The sequence below is a fragment of the Brienomyrus brachyistius genome, chromosome 21 (assembly GCF_023856365.1).
Source record: "Brienomyrus brachyistius isolate T26 chromosome 21, BBRACH_0.4, whole genome shotgun sequence".
NCBI classification, from domain to species: domain Eukaryota; kingdom Metazoa; phylum Chordata; class Actinopteri; order Osteoglossiformes; family Mormyridae; genus Brienomyrus; species Brienomyrus brachyistius.
The window spans coordinates 314,161-331,640 of record NC_064553.1 but is presented as its reverse complement, the minus strand read 5'-3'; the positions used below and the strand labels follow the sequence as shown (position 1 = coordinate 331,640).

The window sequence follows — 17,480 nt, the reverse complement described above, 5'->3', positions numbered from 1 at the left end:
GCAGGACCTCGATTTGCGGCTCTGCCTTTCCTGCGCATCACCCCCTCCCACCATGTGACGCCATGCAGGACCTCGATTTGCGGCTCTGCCTTTCCTGCGCGGCACCCCCTCCCACCATGTGACGCCATGCAGGACCTCGATTTGCGGCTCTGCCTTTCCTGCGCGTCACCCCCTCCCACCATGTGACGCCATGCAGGACCTCGATTTGCGGCTCTGCCTTTCCTGCGCGTCACCCCCTCCCACCATGTGACGCCATGCAGGACCTCGATTTGCGGCTCTGCCTTTCCTGCGCGTCACCTCCTCCCACCATGTGACGCCATGCAGGACCTCGATTTGCGGCTCTGCCTTTCCTGCGCGTCACCCCCCTCCCACCATGTGACGCCATGCAGGACCTCGATTTGCGGCTCAGAGAAAAACAATGTTTTAATGCATAGCCTTTACAGCCTTCATTACTGTGCACCAAAATCAGGAAGATATATGAGGTCTTCAGCTACTCGTGGATGTCTTTCACTATACACCTTAAATTTAATTACAGAAGGCCGCTCAGCAGTGGATACTGGCGATCTCACAGGGGAGCATTCCCAGAATTCACTGTAATCGTGCAGTGGAAACAGAGGACACAGAGAGATCCTGTTTTCCTTTGCAGCACAAAAACTTCAGAGTAACCACAATTAGGGTTCTGTGAGTTAGACCTATGTGCTTTGGGTGGTTGGTTGCTGGTTGAAGACCCATACTTGGTAGACTAACCAGTATCTCTGTTGGGCCCTTGGGCCAGACCCTCAATCCTCCCAGTATGCTGGTACTTCATTCTGTGTACTATAATATACCTTTCCATCAGCAGCTACTAACACTGGAAAGGGTTTGAAAATCACAGTACCTTCGCAGAATGGGTTCCCATTCTATTTTCTCATACAGGCCCCACATTTTGAGCGTTACTGTGCTAAAAACATGCCTATAAATGGACCCTGGCATTTGAGTGTACTCCGGAGCACAGAACATTCCGGTCTATTCCAAACAGGAGGCCATTCTGGGCAGTGTCCCTGCTTGTGCCAGGCAGACCTGCACACTCACTAGTACTGTAATGGGGGCTGGTCTCACGCTGTTGTGCTTTGTACAACTCCTGAAGCCATTCCATCGGTATGAAACCAGTTTAAGCTGCGTTACTGTATCTCTGGGGAGAAAAATGCAATTGACTGGACTGGATGAATGAAGCACTAAGGGACACAGCAACAGTGGCAAGTGTAGGTGGTGCCAAAGATGTAAAATGTCTCAGTGGAATGTCGTCACCTGTCAGGTGGGAAAGCAAAGCACAGCAGGAAGTCATAGACAAAAAAAAAAAGATTAATCCTGGGTGTCTGAAAGTGGTGCAAGAGAGAGAGCTCCAGTTTTCTGTCCAGCTCCAGGTCCCACTTTAGCTCCAGTTCTCTGTCCAGCTCCAGTTCTCTGTCCAGCTCCAGGTCCCACTTCAGCTCCAGTTCTCTGTCCAGCTCCAGTTCTTTGTCCAGTTCCAGTTCTCTGTCCAGCTCCAGTTCTCTGTCCAGCTCCAGGTCCCACTTCAGCTCCAGTTCTCTGTCCAGCTCCTGTTCTTTGTCCAGCTCCAGTTCTCTGTCCAGCTCCAGGTCCCACTTCAGCTCCAGTTCTCTGTCCAGCTCCAGTTCTCTGTCCAGCTCCAGGTCCCACTTCAGCTCCTGTTCTCTGTCCAGCTCCAGTTCTCTGTCCAGCTCCAGTTCTCTGTCCAGTTCCAGGTCCCACTTCAGCTCCAGTTCTCTGTCCAGCTCCAGTTCTTTGTCCAGCTCCAGTTCTCTGTCCAGCTCCAGGTCCCACTTCAGCTCCTGTTCTCTGTCCAGCTCCTGTTCTTTGTCCAGCTCCAGTTCTCTGTCCAGCTCCAGGTCCCACTTCAGCTCCAGTTCTCTGTCCAGCTCCTGTTCTTTGTCCAGCTTCAGTTCTCTGTCCAGCTCCAGGTCCCACTTCAGCTCCTGTTCTCTGTCCAGCTCCTGTTCTCTGTCCAGCTCCAGGTCCCACTTCAGCTCCAGTTCTCTGTCCAGCTCCAGGTCCCACTTCAGCTCCAGTTCTCTGTCCAGCTCCAGTTCTCTGTCCAGCTCCAGGTCCCACTTCAGCTCCTGTTCTCTGTCCAGCTCCTGTTCTTTGTCCAGCTCCAGTTCTCTGTCCAGCTCCAGGTCCCACTTCAGCTCCTGTTCTCTGTCCAGCTCCTGTTCTTTGTCCAGCTCCAGTTCTCTGTCCAGCTCCAGGTCCCACTTCAGCTCCAGTTCTCTGTCCAGCTCCTGTTCTTTGTCCAGCTTCAGTTCTCTGTCCAGCTCCAGGTCCCACTTCAGCTCCTGTTCTCTGTCCAGCTCCTGTTCTCTGTCCAGCTCCAGTTCTCTGTCCAGCTCCAGTTTTCTATCCAGCTCCAGGTCCCACTTCAGCTCCAGTTCCCTCTCTAGCTCATGTTCTCAAAGAAGGAGAGAGTTCCGGTTCCCTCTCCAACTACAGATCCCTCTCCATCCTCTCCATCCTGTCCATTGCACAGCTCATATTCTCACAGAAGGAGAGCTCTCTAAGAAACAGTATTCCAGCACTTTCAGGTGCAGAGAGAGTGGTGAACCACAGGTGAACATGAAATGGTTTTTGTCCTGACTCGTGGTCATCATTAGGGCTGTACATTAGTCAGTAGCAGGGTGAGACCTCCTGTCCAGCAGGCCAGTTGTCTGAAAGAACAAACTAAAACTAAAGTGAAAGGTGAAATAACCATATATAGGTAAGGCTGAGGGTAAAACCACAAAGCTGGACTGAGTCATTTATTCATCTGACAGTGGATCGCTGTTGTCAAATGAAGTTATCATCACACCCGTATCCAGTACACTGCATATGGTGACATAAAATAACGACCGCAATGCTACATATATACATAAAATGCACAGATACACATGACAAATTGTTCAGTCTGGATGGCCATAGGGAAGAAGCTGTTATAGAGTCTGGCAGAACTGGCTTGGATGGTCCAGTACCTTCTGCTAGGCTGAAGGTAGACAGAGAGACTGCAGAAAGGGAGGGAGCCACCCTCCACAATGCTGGAGGCCTTACAGGTCGACTGTTTTTAAAGATGTCATTAACAGAGGGCAGAGAGGTTCCAATGATCTTCTTGGCTGCATGCACTATCCATTGTAGGGTGTGCCTGATGGCTAGCTAATCGTAGCACTACATGGTAACAGGTGCTAGAGCTACAGGGCGGTAGTCAGTGAGGCAGGAGACACAAGATTTCTTTGGCACGGGTATGATGGTGTTGGCCTTGAAGCATGTGAGGACAAATGCCTGGCTCAGGGAGATGTTAAAGGTTTCTGAAAGTCTGGACACATCTTGAAAGTTGCATGCTGCTCTTCGGGATTTAGACTGAACTGAGAAATGGAACTTATGTTAAACATTAAAATCAATCCTTTTATCTAAACCAAATTTTACTGGAAAAAAATATATAAAAAACTAGCATCATCTGAGGTGAAGTATACGCTATGAGCATCATCTGAGGTGGAGTATACGCTGTGAGCATCATCTGAGGTGGAGTATACGCTGTGAGCATAATCTGAGGTGCATTTTACTCTGTGAGCATCATCTGAGGTGCATTATGCGCTGTGAGCATCTTTCGAGGTGGAGTACACGCTGTGAGCATCATTTGAGGTGGAGTACACGCTGTGAGCATCATCTGAGGTGGAGTACACGCTGTGAGCATCATCTGAGGTGCATTGTACTCTGTGAGCATCATCTGAGGTGCATTGTACTCTGTGAGCATCATCTGAGGTGCATTATGCGCTGTGAGAATCTTTCGAGGTGGAGTACATGCTGTGAGCATCATCTGAGGTGGAGTACACGCTGTGAGCATCATCTGAGGTGGAGTACACGCTGTGAGCATCATCTGAGGTGCATTGTACTCTGTGAGCATCATCTGAGGTGCATTATGCGCTGTGAGCATCTTTCGAGGTGGAGTACACGCTGTGAGCATCATCTGAGGTGGAGTACACGCTGTGAGCATCATCTGAGGTGGAGTACACGCTGTGACCATCTGAGGTGGAGTACACGCTGTGAGCATCATCTGAGGTGGAGTACACGCTGTGAGCATCATCTGAGGTGGAGTACACGCTGTGAGCATCATCTGAGATGGAGTACACGTTGTGAGCATCATCTGAGGTGGAGTATACGCTGTGAGCATCATCTGAGGTGGAGGCAATGGACCTTCATCAGAAGTGTCTTTGGCGTATTGATGCAGGAAACCTGGTTGTGGTTTTCCCTACTGTATTTGATGGGTCAGCGTGGCGGTGTTCAGAGAAGCTTTCAAAACCACAAACAAAGCTGAAATTCATGCCAATTATGTCAGAAAAAAAAACATTTTCAAGTTCCTAAAAATAAAGATTGGTCTTAGGTGATGGGCCAGACTAAGTGTGATTCAAATGACCCTCTGGAAAAATATCAATAAAGACCCAGAATCTGGGGAGGCACGGTGGTGCAGTGGTTAGCACTGTTGCCTCACACCTCCGGGTTCGAGTCTCCGCCTGGGTCACATGTATGTGGAGTTTGCATGTTCTCCCCATGTCGTCGTGGGGTTTCCTCCGGCTTCCCAGTCAACAGTTGACATGCGTTTCAGACGGATCCAACACAATGAACAGTGATCCAGTTACAGATGGATACAGCACAACAAACAAAGAGCCAGAGAATCGACACACATTACAGACGGATATAACACAATGAACAATGACACAGACTCAGGTCTCGACAGTTGTGTTGTGAGGGTGCAGTTATATGCTCTCAGGGTTGTTGCACATCCACTGCAGACACCAGTGTGTTATTATGGTAGAGGTTTAATCTAGAGTGGGCAGACATCTTTCTGTACAATGTGGGCAGGAGTCCAGCAGAATGTGAGCATTCTGAAATGAGCATCTGCTGAGTGAATGATAATACAAAAATTTACTGGCTCCAGGCAGGATTTTCTGGAAATATTCAAATAAAAATCAGAGCGAGGCCCATCTGTTTACCAGAGATGATGGAACTGATTTCTTCACCTCACTGGTTACTGCCAATGTGAAGGACTGGAAGAAACTTGGAGGGAAAACTAAAAACAACAGCAGCAGCATCTGACAGCCAACAGGAATGCAGTCCTGTGGCTAGAAGATCCCACGCGGGCCAACATGGAGCCAGTCCAGGAGCCGCATGTCAACCGGACAGGACTTTGAAGCGGTGTTGCGTCTGCTTGGTGCTGAACCGTGCCATCGCAGTACAGCAGGCTAAAGGAGCAGCAGCTCTGGGACAGGGAAGATGTCAGGGCTGACGGACAGCCAGCCTACATCCTTCCATCAAAGGAGGCAGGTCTTTCATTTCACCAGAAATAAGCAATTAAAGCAGCAAACTGAGGACTGAGACTTTTCACATTGGTGTGGCTTTTTGGGGCCTGGATATGATCTCTGCACCTTCCCAGCTGCACTAACAATTACACCCCAAAACTGCCCAGCTCATGACCAGAAGAAAAAATGTGGATAAATCCACGCACTTCTCTGCCACAAAGAAGAGCCTGAATAAAACATGGGTAACTTTGGGTGAGTATGGAAGCATGGGTTGCCTGCTACACAATGTCTTCACGTTGAGTTTTCAGCTAGCAGAAGCCAAGCAGAAGCTGATGTCACACCATTGTCCACCTGAGCAAAGTAAACATGCTTGATGTCTGTCTGACTGCGTGAGGAAAAATGGAGGCCAGACATTTTAGATCCTCTTCTTTTCATCTGTGAAACGATGCTCCCAACTCAGTGAATTTCCCCTGTACAAGGAGGACGATTACTGGGTCAGATGATGAGGTTTAACAAAGGGTACACAGTTGATCCTGGCCGATGATTCCCATGATAGACTGGAGTGTCGTGCATTTACTGTACACACAGACCGCGTACAGTATGAGATTCTAATGAAATGGGCTTCCCAATTAAGTCAAGAGATGCAATGAAAGTTAATTGCACTAGACATTTTACTTTTTCCCAAATAAAAAAAAAACTCAATTATCAGCTGACAAATAGCTCACAGGTTTCAAAAATACTTAATTCTTCTAGTTAATGATTTCATTACATAACAAAAGGAGAAATGAAGAGCCTGGACTTTGTAGCAGAGCAGGAAAACTGTAAGGACTTTTAGCTAAGACAGAAAAGTAAGTAGAGAGCGGGGAAAAGCTAGCAGAATCTAAGCCTTTAATCTCAGAAAGAGGACAAACAATGAGAGCCCAGTGTCGGACCTTCATTGGCTTGTTGGTCTCTGTCAAAAGAAATGCTTGCCTGTGAAACACAATGACTGTGACTCAGTCATTTAGTAAAGTCAAGTGAATTGAACCTTCCCATTACGTGATAAACTATGGTTTGCACTTTGCTTCACTTGCTTAGGGGCAGCTTAATGGAAGGACTGAGCACATTCATCAGTGAAAACGACTGGAGAAAGACAAAAGGAGATCAATAATGCAGAACACGATTAGCGTGATGCTCTCATTGGTCAAGGTGGGAACCTGAGGAAGACAGCAAGATAAAAAAGCTAAGCATGGGACCCCTGGGTTTGGGCCCAGCGACTGGGGAACCGGACCCAGTTCCGAACACAGAGAGGAAGTGATTCTCTTAGAGGCTACAGACTCCACACAGTTCATACTGAGGAAGGAGGAGCAGAAGCCAATCGCTTTAGTTATACGGTTACACAAAGCGAACATAGAGAGGAAGCAATCGCTGGGTTTTTTCTCTGACTGCCTCGCTGCTCGTTCCACTGAACAGGTGTGACATTGCTGGTAGTACTGGCTGGTTTTCACAACATGAAATCAAAATAAACAAAATGAGGGCAATCCGAGTTCTCAGTCAACTTCATCACTTATTATTTTCAGCAACGAGAGTGAAACCCTCAGAAACAGCCTTGACATTGAAGAAGCAGCATGTTTCCAGCGCTCATTATGAAGCTTTATTAATAATAATAGTCTTTAAATCATTTTCTCCATGAGCTGATACATACAGGATGTTACATCTTAAACGGACGAATATTGACTAAAATATGACATTGTACCAAACGTTTCTTTCTACTCAAATATTTTGCCTGTTTTTTTTTTAATGGCAGGAATTAACACATACAGCTAAAAACTGACAAGAGGTGTTCAGGTTTAGGGGCTGACATCTACTCCCCTCCAGGCAGGTTAGGATATTCTCCGGATGACAGTGACTGCCAGGGTGGGTCAGCTCTAAGCCCAGTCCCTGGCTTGCTAGATTGACTACAGAATACTGTGATCTCTTTGAAATAATTTGTAGTAAAAGAAGTGACTAGTTAGTGAAATAAACAGAATGGACATTTATACCTTGTAGTCACCCACAGCGATATGAATCGATCTGAAGAAACAAAGATGTCAGTCATTGAGTTGACTTTTTTTGGATAATAGCACGAAACTTTGGGTGGAAAAAATATGTTTACAACATTATTTGTGTGTTTCTGAATAATGTGTTTCTTTCCGGGTGCATCCCTGCTAGCTAGACCAGTGGTTGTCAAAGTGTCGCGCACTGATGTGCCTTAGGAGCTGGCCAGGTGTGTTTTGGAATCAGTCTCTGATGTTTTACACGTAAAGGTCTGCCTTGGAAATACTAGCTTTCATAAATGGTCTTGTTCTTCAGCAGCCTGAGCCTGCAGATGAACCTGCTACCACAGCAGGAGATAACTCCTCCTGCACGTCCTCGACCCTCGCCTGCACCTCCGAGCCCCTTTTTTTTTAAAAAAAAGCTGCTTAGGTCCATAACTCTTTTTGCAAAGTAGCTAACTAGCTCCCACCAGATGCTAACAACGACACGCCCAGTAGCCAGTGCTCTCACTCTCTCCTACTCACACAAAATGTGTATGCGCCAAGTAGCGTGAAGCATCGACTGCTTGAGGACAGAAGCCAGGTGCGTTAGTTATAGGGCCATGAAGCGTATTCATCATGAAGCAGACTGTACTGTATCTGACATTCCATTTTCTGTCAGTATTAGCAGCTAAATCTCCAAGGTTGCCCATCCTAATTTCCCAAGCTGATCGGCAGCCAAAGCAGAAACTGCTCCCAACCCCCATTTAAATCAAGGCCCGTAAACAACACTTAAGCAGCCATTTGCCCGATTGCTGATAACCTCTCGACCACCTGTCACTTATCCAGGAACACGAGCTAAGATATTCTCCAGATCACAGCAGAATGCTAATGTCCTGCATTAGGTTTACAGTCTTACAGGGCGGTGCTGGCCCGGCTCACAGCAGCCCGCAGTGGACCTATGGGTCTTTTCAAGCTGGGGCTTCATAAACACCCCTTCCCAGGTTCAAACTACCAAAAAGTGCTGATGTGAGTTCTCCACACATCCAGACAACTGCAGGCTCAGTGCAGCTTCAGCAGAGAAGGTGGGGTCAGGAGAGATGAGCCTGGCTCCCACGAGGTCTACTTAAAGCTAATTAGGAGGATATGAAAGCCAGAGGGTCCTGCTCACAGGCATATCAGATGACATTACAGGGTTTTCATTATCCGCTCGGCCTCATCATGACAGAAAACACTTTTCAGTGACATCGCAATCATCAGCCATCTTTGGTCCCGGCATTGAGCTCCCTCATCAAGCAGATTTAGACTAATATCACTCAGGCTAACTGAACAGTCACAGGTGCACCAATAAGCCACTTTAGCAGCTCTGAAAGACAACTGTGCTGGATACCACAGAATACGGCAACTCCATCAGCACTTGAGTATCCCGCCCTGCTCATCCGCATTGAGATTGGTATCCCGGCTGTGGCTGGCGTCCGCAGTATGTGGCTCCACCCTGTGATTGGTGTCCATGGTATGTGTCTCTATGCTGTGATTGGTGTCCATGGTATGTGTCTCTATGCTGTGATTGGTGTCCATGGTATGTGTCTCTATGCTGTGATTAGTGTCCACAGTATGTGTGTCTACACTGTGATTTGTGTCCATGGTATGTGCATCTACCCCGTGATTGGTGTCCACAGTATGTGTGTCTACACTGTGATTGGTGTCCACAGTATGTGTGTCTACGCCGTGATTGGTGTCCACAGTATGTGTGTCTATGTGGGATTGGTGTCCACAGTATGTGTGTCTACACTGTGATTGGTGTCCATGGTATGTGCATCTACCCCGTGATTGGTGTCCACAGTATGTGTGTCTATGTGGGATTGGTGTCCACAGTATGTGTGTCTACACTGTGATTGGTGTCCATGGTATGTGCATCTACGCCGTGATTGGTGTCCACAGTATGTGTGTCTATGCTGTGATTGGTGTCCATGGTATGTGCATCTACGCCGTGATTGGTGTCCACAGTATGTGTGTCTATGTGGGATTGGTGTCCACAGTATGTGTGTCTACACTGTGATTGGTGTCCATGGTATGTGCATCTACGCCGTGATTGGTGTCCACAGTATGTATGTCTACACTGTGATTGGTGTCCACAGTATGTGCATCTACGCCGTGATTGGTGTCCACAGTATGTATGTCTACACTGTGATTGGTGTCCACAATATGTGCATCTACGCCGTGATTGGTGTCCACAGTATGTATGTCTACACTGTGATTGGTGTTGTAATCTGGATCCATTACATAATCTACTCTCTGTTAGCTCACACATGATATACAGAATAGTATCCATAATGATCCAAAGAGTTGGAGAAACTCACCCAGGCCAGGCGGCATCTCTGGGCACGGTGGCATAGGCTTGGCGGTAGGTGTGGCATTAGCCTCGGGCCGGACGCTGGCGAGCAGGTGATCAGCAGTGGATAGGTAGCCCGCAAAAGTGGCATTGGGCCGAGAGAGGTTATACAAATGCTGAGCGCGGGACGAGTTACGGCCATTGTTGAAGCGACTGAAGATATCAAAGCGCTGGCTGTAGACGTCAAAGTAGAGGATCATCATGATGAGGAAATGTACGAGGCATAACAGCAGGACGGCCTTGCAAATGCGCTCTAGGGTTCGACCCAACATCAGCCGGGTCATGGTCGATGCCGTCCCCGCCTCACGGATCTGGGCATCGATCACTCTCGTGTGGCGCGATCACCTGCAAAACAGGAAGATACAACTTGAACGGTCCAGTCGCTACGTCAGAGTTGAAGTGTGTGGTGGCACGTGTCTTAGTCCTACATAGGCGTGAGGAAAAGCTAGTGTCAGGTTCACTAAGAAGCTGCAGCTAGCTGGATCAAGGATACAGGGCACTTGGTAGGGAGGGACAAGAGAGCTCATTTCCTTAGCTTTAAAAGTACGAGAAATTTCCAAAAGGAGCAGAAGGCAACGCAGTATCAGTAAGGTTTCTGCAAAGGTATTCCCTGCAAAGGTATTCCCTGCAAAGGGATTCTCTGCAAAGGGATTCCCTGAAAAGGGATTCCCTAACCATGCAATGCGCCATACTGCAGAATTCCCATAGTATTGTCCATGCGAAGGAGAAAAAAGAACAGCCAATCTGAACTGCAGGACAAACAGAGACACATCTATCTGCCCAGCTATCCACCAGGCCCCAGAGACACAAAGGGCAGCAAGGAGCCGAGCCCTTAGCCCCCCGGAGGGAAGGAGTGTTATCACAGTGCTAGCATCCGTGATTAGCAGCTTGGTGCAGATTCACACAGCTTACCAGATATCGTGGCACAAAGTCGCTGCTCAGTCCTGGTCCCGAATGTTCAATGGAGGAGCACACACACACACACACACACACACATATACACACACACATACACACAAAGATACACATACACAGATACACACACACATATACACACACACAGATACACACACACATATACACACACACACACATACACACACACACACACAGATACGCGCACATAGATGCACAAACAGAAACACACAGACAGACACACTCAGATACACACACACAGACACACACACAAACAGACACACTCAGATACACACACACAGACACACACACAAACAGACACACTCAGATACACACACACAGACACACACACAAACAGACACACTCAGATACACACACACAGACACACACACACACAGATCCTACACTGGAGGATTCCCATATACACATCCTTGCACAAGCATAAAAAGAGAAATCCCGTCACCATGGCAATACTCATGTAGCTGGAAAAAAAGGAATTACTGGGAATGGTGGTATTTCAGAGTCAGGCAAAAGCACAAGCAGTCAGTCCTGATGAGCGAATAGGAGCAACAGCAGGCAAACGGGAGCTGAAGCAGAGGAGTGATTATGGGCGGGTTTTACACCACAGATAACTATAAGCGGCAGCAGCATTTCACGACAGAAAGCAGGTATGAACTTTTTGGAGTCTACAATGAAATGGAACCTGAAATGTTGCTTAAAAGTGCTGTTTTTGCGAAGTATCTCCATGTAGAAGGAGCTCTTTATCCTTAAGGGGCTTGTGTGTACAAACTTCCCGTCAGACTGATGACAGCTAGGGATCACAATATTCTCCGTGGACCAAACATATTCTTCTCATATTCACTACAACCAACACATCTACTGTGAAGCCTGCCTGGGTTTAAATCTATGGTTAAAGATGGTGCTAGGTCTACAACACCATGTCATGAATATGTGACAGGATAAAACTATGGTATGGCTGCATAGCAACCAGGACTGGAGGACCAGAGTCCTGGACTGGATGACCAGGGGCCAGGAGAGCTGGAGTAGATCAGAGTGGGAGGAGGGATCAGGATATATATTGGATGATATATCAAAGGGCGATGAGAGTGCTCAGGAACACTTTCCACACATCACCCCCATAAAACAAAATTTAAAAATAAAGGTTCCAGTTAAAACATGAGAAGGTTGTGCAGGTGTGTCCCTAAATGGCCTGCCGTTCGCCAGTGACAGGGAACGCCTCATAGTGAAGGATCACCTGGACATTTTGCTTTCTGCAGCCACTTTAGGCAGATTTAGGGCCAACGTACATCAATGAGCCTGCTTGTCCTTCTGCTAGCGATTAGTGCCGGCTTCCAGGAGCTGATGACAAAAGCTGCACACTGAAACTGCCCAGGCTGTCTGTCTGCAGGGGTCTTAACCACAGGGAAGTCCAGGTGAGGCACTCCATCCGCTGGAAGGACCAGGACAGGCTCTCCGTCCACTGGGGGACCCAGGGCAAGCTCTCCATCTGCTGGGAGGCCCAGGTCAGACTCTCCCTCTACAGGGAGGCCCAGGTCAGGCTCTCTGCCCGCTGGGAGGCCCAGGTCAGGCTTTCCCTCTGCAGGGAGGCCCAAATCAGGATCTCCACCCGCTGGGAGGCCCAGGTCAGGTTCTCCGCCTGCTGGGAGGTCCAGGTCAGGTTCTCCGCCTGCTGGGAGGCCCAGGTCAGGCTCTCCGCCCGTTGGCAGGCCCAGGTCAGGCTCTCCCTCTGCAGGGAGGCCCAGGTCAGGTTCTCCGCCTGCTGGGAGGTCCAGGTCAGGTTCTCTGTCTGCTGGGAGGCCCAGGTCAGGTTCTCCGCCTGCTGGGAGACCCAGATCAGGCTCTCCCTCTGCAGGGAGGCCCAGGTCAGGTTCTCCGCCTGCAGGGAGGCCCAGGTCAGGCTCTCCGCCTGCTGGGAGACCCAGGTCAGGCTCTCCCTCTGCAGGGAGGCCCAGGTCAGGCTCTCCCTCTGCAGGGAGGCCCAGGTCAGGTTCTCCGCCTGCTCGGAGACCCAGGTCAGGCTCTCCTTCTGCAGGTAGGCCCAGGTCAGGCTCTCCGCCTGCAGGGAGGCCCAGGTCAGGCTCTCCGCCTGCTGGGAGACCCAGGTCAGTCTTATGAGCTCCTTATGAGCAGGCCACTTATCAGGACTCAGAAGGTTACAAGGAAAGAAGTGAGGTGAAGACAGAGGCCCACAAAGTAGGCCAAAAATCCAGGGGCACCAATGCTGCCCAATATTAAGGCTGCCCTCTCACACCAGAAAGCACATTTCATCTAGAGCTCTGAAACTAAGGACGGACACCACACTTTTTTTGATGAAAACCTGCACAAGCACAGCAAAACACTCCCAACATAGGTCAAATGAAAGCACTTTTCAAGACTTAACTGGGTCAGCAGAGCAGTGCTGTATGTGTAATGTCTACTACTAAAACTCAGAATTAAATTATTTTCGTCTGAAGTATAGTGAATCATAATTAAAGATCTAAATAGTCCTTTAATCATTTTTACATTATCTTTTTCTGTAATATGACCAGTGCTGTATGTCTGTTATTGACAGCAGACATTTTCTGGGGTCCAGAGCCAAACTGCCCAGCTTAAGTAACAAACAGCAGGGTTTGTGAAGCTTCTCTGTCCCCCACACAAACTCTAGAGGCACCATCAAGAACAAATAGTAACATATGTTGTACTTTGATATGAGTCAGTCCCCTGACAGTTCGTTACACGCCCTTTGGAGGACGTCGGAGATACAGGGAAAGGATGGAGCTTCTCCGTCTAATCATGTTGATGATTACACCAAGGCAGGCTTCCTAGCTACTTCTGCGAGCACCTTTTCAAAGCTAAAGTGACAGAAGAGCCTCCTGACAGCTCGTATCCTTGCAAAAAACTGTACTTACTGCCAAAGGATTGATTTCCTTCCAAGTCACTTCCGGAAGAAGAAGAAATGATCCAAGAAATGATGACATTCACAAGAGAACAAAGTCCCCTGGATAAAACAATGGATCAAACACGGCAACGGGAGCACAGGGATCACACAACAGACATTTTCATAACTATTTAAATTGATTAGAATCCAATTTCTAACTGCTTATCCAGTATAGGGCACAAGGCAGGGCACACCCTGGATGGGATGCCAGTCCATCACAGGGCACAGAGCAGGGACCATCCTGGACGGGATGCCAGTCCATCACAGGGCACGGAGCAGGGGTCACCCTGGATGGGATGCCAGTCCATCACAGGCCACGGAGCAGGGGTCACCCTGGATGGGATGCCAGTCCATCACAGGGCATGGAGCAGGGGTCACCCTGGATGGGATGCCAGTCCATCACAGGCCACGGAGCAGGGGTCACCCTGGATGGGATGCCAGTCCATCACAGGCCACAGAGCAGAGGTCACCCTGGATGGGATGCCAGTCCATCACAGGCCACGGAGCAGGGGTCACCCTGGATGGGATGCCAGTCCATCACAGGGCATGGAGCAGGGGTCACCCTGGATGGGATGCCAGTCCATCACAGGCCACAGAGCAGGGACCATCCTGGACGGAATGCCAGTCCATCACAGGGCACAGAGCAGGGACCATCCTGAACTGGATGCCAGTCCATCAAAGGGCACAGAGCGGGGGCCACCCTGGATGGGATGCCAATCCATCACAGGGCACAGAGCGGGGACCATCCTGGATGGGATGCCAATCCATCACAGGCCACAGAGCAGGGGTCACCCTGGATGGGATGCCAGTCCATCACAGGGTACAGAACGGGGGCCACCCTGGACGGGATGCCAGTCCATCACAGGGTACAGAGCAGGGGCCACCCTGGACGGGATGCCAGTCCATCACAGGCCACAGAGCAGGGACCATCCTGGACGGGATGCCAGTCCATCACAGGGTACAGAACGGGGGCCACCCTGGATGGGATGCCAGTCCATCACAGGGTACAGAACGGGGGCCACCCTGGACGGGATGCCAGTCCATCACAGGGTACAGAACGGAGGCCACCCTGGATGGGATGCCAGTCCATCACAGGGTACAGAACGGGGGCCACCCTGGATGGGATGCCAGTCCATCACAGGGCACAGAGCAGCAACCATCCTGGATGGGATGCCAGTCCATCACAGGGTTACATATATACCAAATATCTTCTTTGTCTGTTGTAAAGCAGACACCAGAAAGTCTGCAAAAGAATTCAAGTCCCACCCCCCGCAGCCAGCTCATGGCCGTGACCCCTGCGTGAGGACCATAGAGGATCTGCACTTTATGCTGTTAATGTGTCATTTGAACACACAGAAACCATTAAATGGGGTTTTCAGAAAAGAAACACAGTGGCCTAGTTTTAGTCAGGCCGTTCCTTTTATTGAACTATTTACAGAGAGCCTTTTGCAATGCTGTTTATTTCCTACAGTGATACTTCAGAATTTACTTTATTCCTTTAATATAAATGTTTTCAAACTTAACACTCAGTTACTTGGCAGGAGATCTTTGCTGACCGTGGCGTGTGACCTTTTCACTTATCTCCAAACCAAACGTCGGCTACAGCCAGCCTTCAGCTCTCACTCACAGACTGGTTTGCTGGGTCTGCTGCATAATTATCAATGAGGCATCGTTTATATTTAATAACGCCTAATTGGCGACTGCTGAAACTCAAACAGACAAACTCCCACAGTCCCTTGCTCTGGCAGCACATAGGAATTATTGATTCAATCCCGGCCTCAGCTTGTACACTCCAAGGGCCTTATTACGAGTGCTGCTGATGAGTGCAAAACTTGACAGGCTGCTGACAGAAACATCATTGCATCTGCATTAACATCGAAAAACTCAGAACAGCTCTAAAGTGCTATGGAAGGTGAAGCCCTCTCCATGGAGGCTGTGTGTGACACTGTCTGGGATACATGGGAGAGTCATGAGAAAACATGGAGATGGTGAAGACCTACAGGCACGTTTGCACTATCTATCTCAACCAACTGAGTAACAATTCTAATTCTAAGTCTAATGTTACAGAGAGCAGATCAGGCAGATTGGAGGTCTGACCTTTCCTCTATCTATCTGCAATGACGGGAGACACTGAGGGACGACACCAAAGTCCATGACGAATCCTGGGAACCACAGAGGACAACAGCTGGGCGTTAAAGGAGATACGAGGTGGTTCAACTGATGTTCTAATGTGGAGTCTGTTCAGCCGTGTGTGAACCTTGAACATTCCGGAAATGTGCATTTTACTTAGTGCTTTGGTGTCATTTTCAGGCTCCACAGCAGGTCACACCATTGAGATGTTTCCCTAGAAACATCTCAGAAATCAGAACTGTCTGCTCAACGCGTGTTGGTCTTCATTCCCACACATTATTCTGGTTTCCTTAATTCCATCTGTGCTGTATATCTTCCTTCCCTTTGTCATTTTGACAAAGTAAAATAAAGATTTACATATAATATAGATATTCCCCTTATAGGCTGATGTATACTTCTGCTTCCAGCTTACAACCTGACCTACGCAAGTGCCGTACGCCATCACCTACGCAAGTGCCGTACGCCGTAACCTACGCAAGTGGCCCACGCCGTCACCTACGCAAGTGGCCCACGCCGTAACCTACACTAGTGGCCTACGCCGTCACCTAGGCAAGCAGCCTACGCCCTGACCTACACTGTTGCGAGCATTTATACTTATGTACTGGTTTAAAATCATGTTGAGACACTACAAAGCCACTTTTTATGCATTTCCCCTTCTAAAGTTTGTATCTATACTACGTTTTACGTCTTGTAAGTATGAATAAGTAATGGAGGTAAGTGTAACCGAGGCTGTCATCCTGAGTGCTTTATAGACCTGTTGCTGTAGCCCGGGTGGGTTATTTAATGCTATATTTAAATAGCGTTTCAGTTTCAGTCAGTGATATAAGTACACCTGGGATGTACGCTTTCTTTGCTGATAAAAAAAAAAAACACTACCAAGCGCACACTAATCGCAGCTGTTGCGGTCTGCGTGACTGCAATACGTAGTGACATTTTTGGGGAGATGTGCATCAAGGTACGGCGTAGGACCAACAAACTTATGGGGCTGATTCGATGCAAAAGTATAAATCAGCCTTAAATCAGATGCACCGAACATAATCGGCTTCAGTACATCAAATCTCAGAAATTTCCCCATACTGCCTCCCTGTGCAAAAACACAGTATTTCTAAAACATGGCTAGTCATCTTCTTAAATTAGACACATTATTTACATAACTACAAACAAGGTTGAAGCAAAAAAGCAACTAATACTGAAGTCTGCTGTGATAGGACACAAAGTAAGAAGAGACTCCACCACTAGGTCCAATCACATTTACAGTAAGTGCTACTGCTTATCTGCAATCAGCATTTTCCAAAGAAGACGTCAACAAGAATTTGGAGAATCGGCTAGGGCCAAGAAATCAGAGAGTGGAAAAGTCAGGAAGGAGGCAGGCATCACCAAGAGTGAGGCCTGCGGTGGCGGGGGAAGCTAAAGAAGGGAAAACAAAGTCTGAGAAATTAGACTGATGCAAGTCAGAGGGTCTGCAGGTTCTGAACTACATCCTGCCAAATGAGCCAGTCCAGGAGGCGGAAAGTAACCAAGCCAGGCCTGAAAGACTGACCAAATATGTATAGCAAGTGTGTATTTTGTAGGTGAGGAAGAGTGAAGAAGCCATGTCAGCTGCAGAAGTACCATTTAAGGCTTCAGCCATAACACTGTCTCCTTTTCTCAAAGTCCTGAATGAGGGAAAAGGATGAAAGGGGCCCACAGTCACTCTGCACTGGGAAACGAGGTGTAAAAAACAAAGCTTTCCACACAGAGCCACCTTTGTTGCACAGGTTCAAAACTGTTCCCATGACAACAAATTC

General features: G+C 48.4%; 1 protein-coding gene across 3 annotated transcripts in view; it reads right to left on the bottom strand.

Moving 5' to 3' along the window:
- b4galt2 (UDP-Gal:betaGlcNAc beta 1,4- galactosyltransferase, polypeptide 2) overlaps positions 1 to 17,480 on the bottom strand; it is a 47,253-nt gene that overhangs the window by 26,278 nt on the left and 3,495 nt on the right. For 2 of the 3 annotated variants that reach the window (XR_007384292.1, XM_048988402.1), the window contains exon 2: positions 9,679 to 10,055. Coding sequence is in view for 2 of the 3 variants with exons in the window: in XM_048988402.1 (XP_048844359.1) it covers positions 9,679 to 9,994 (316 nt within the window). In the remaining variant the exon portion in view is untranslated. Of the gene's footprint in view, positions 1 to 9,678; positions 10,056 to 10,622; positions 12,135 to 17,480 lie in introns of those variants that run through there. The other variant, XM_048988403.1, reaches the window with a different exon arrangement.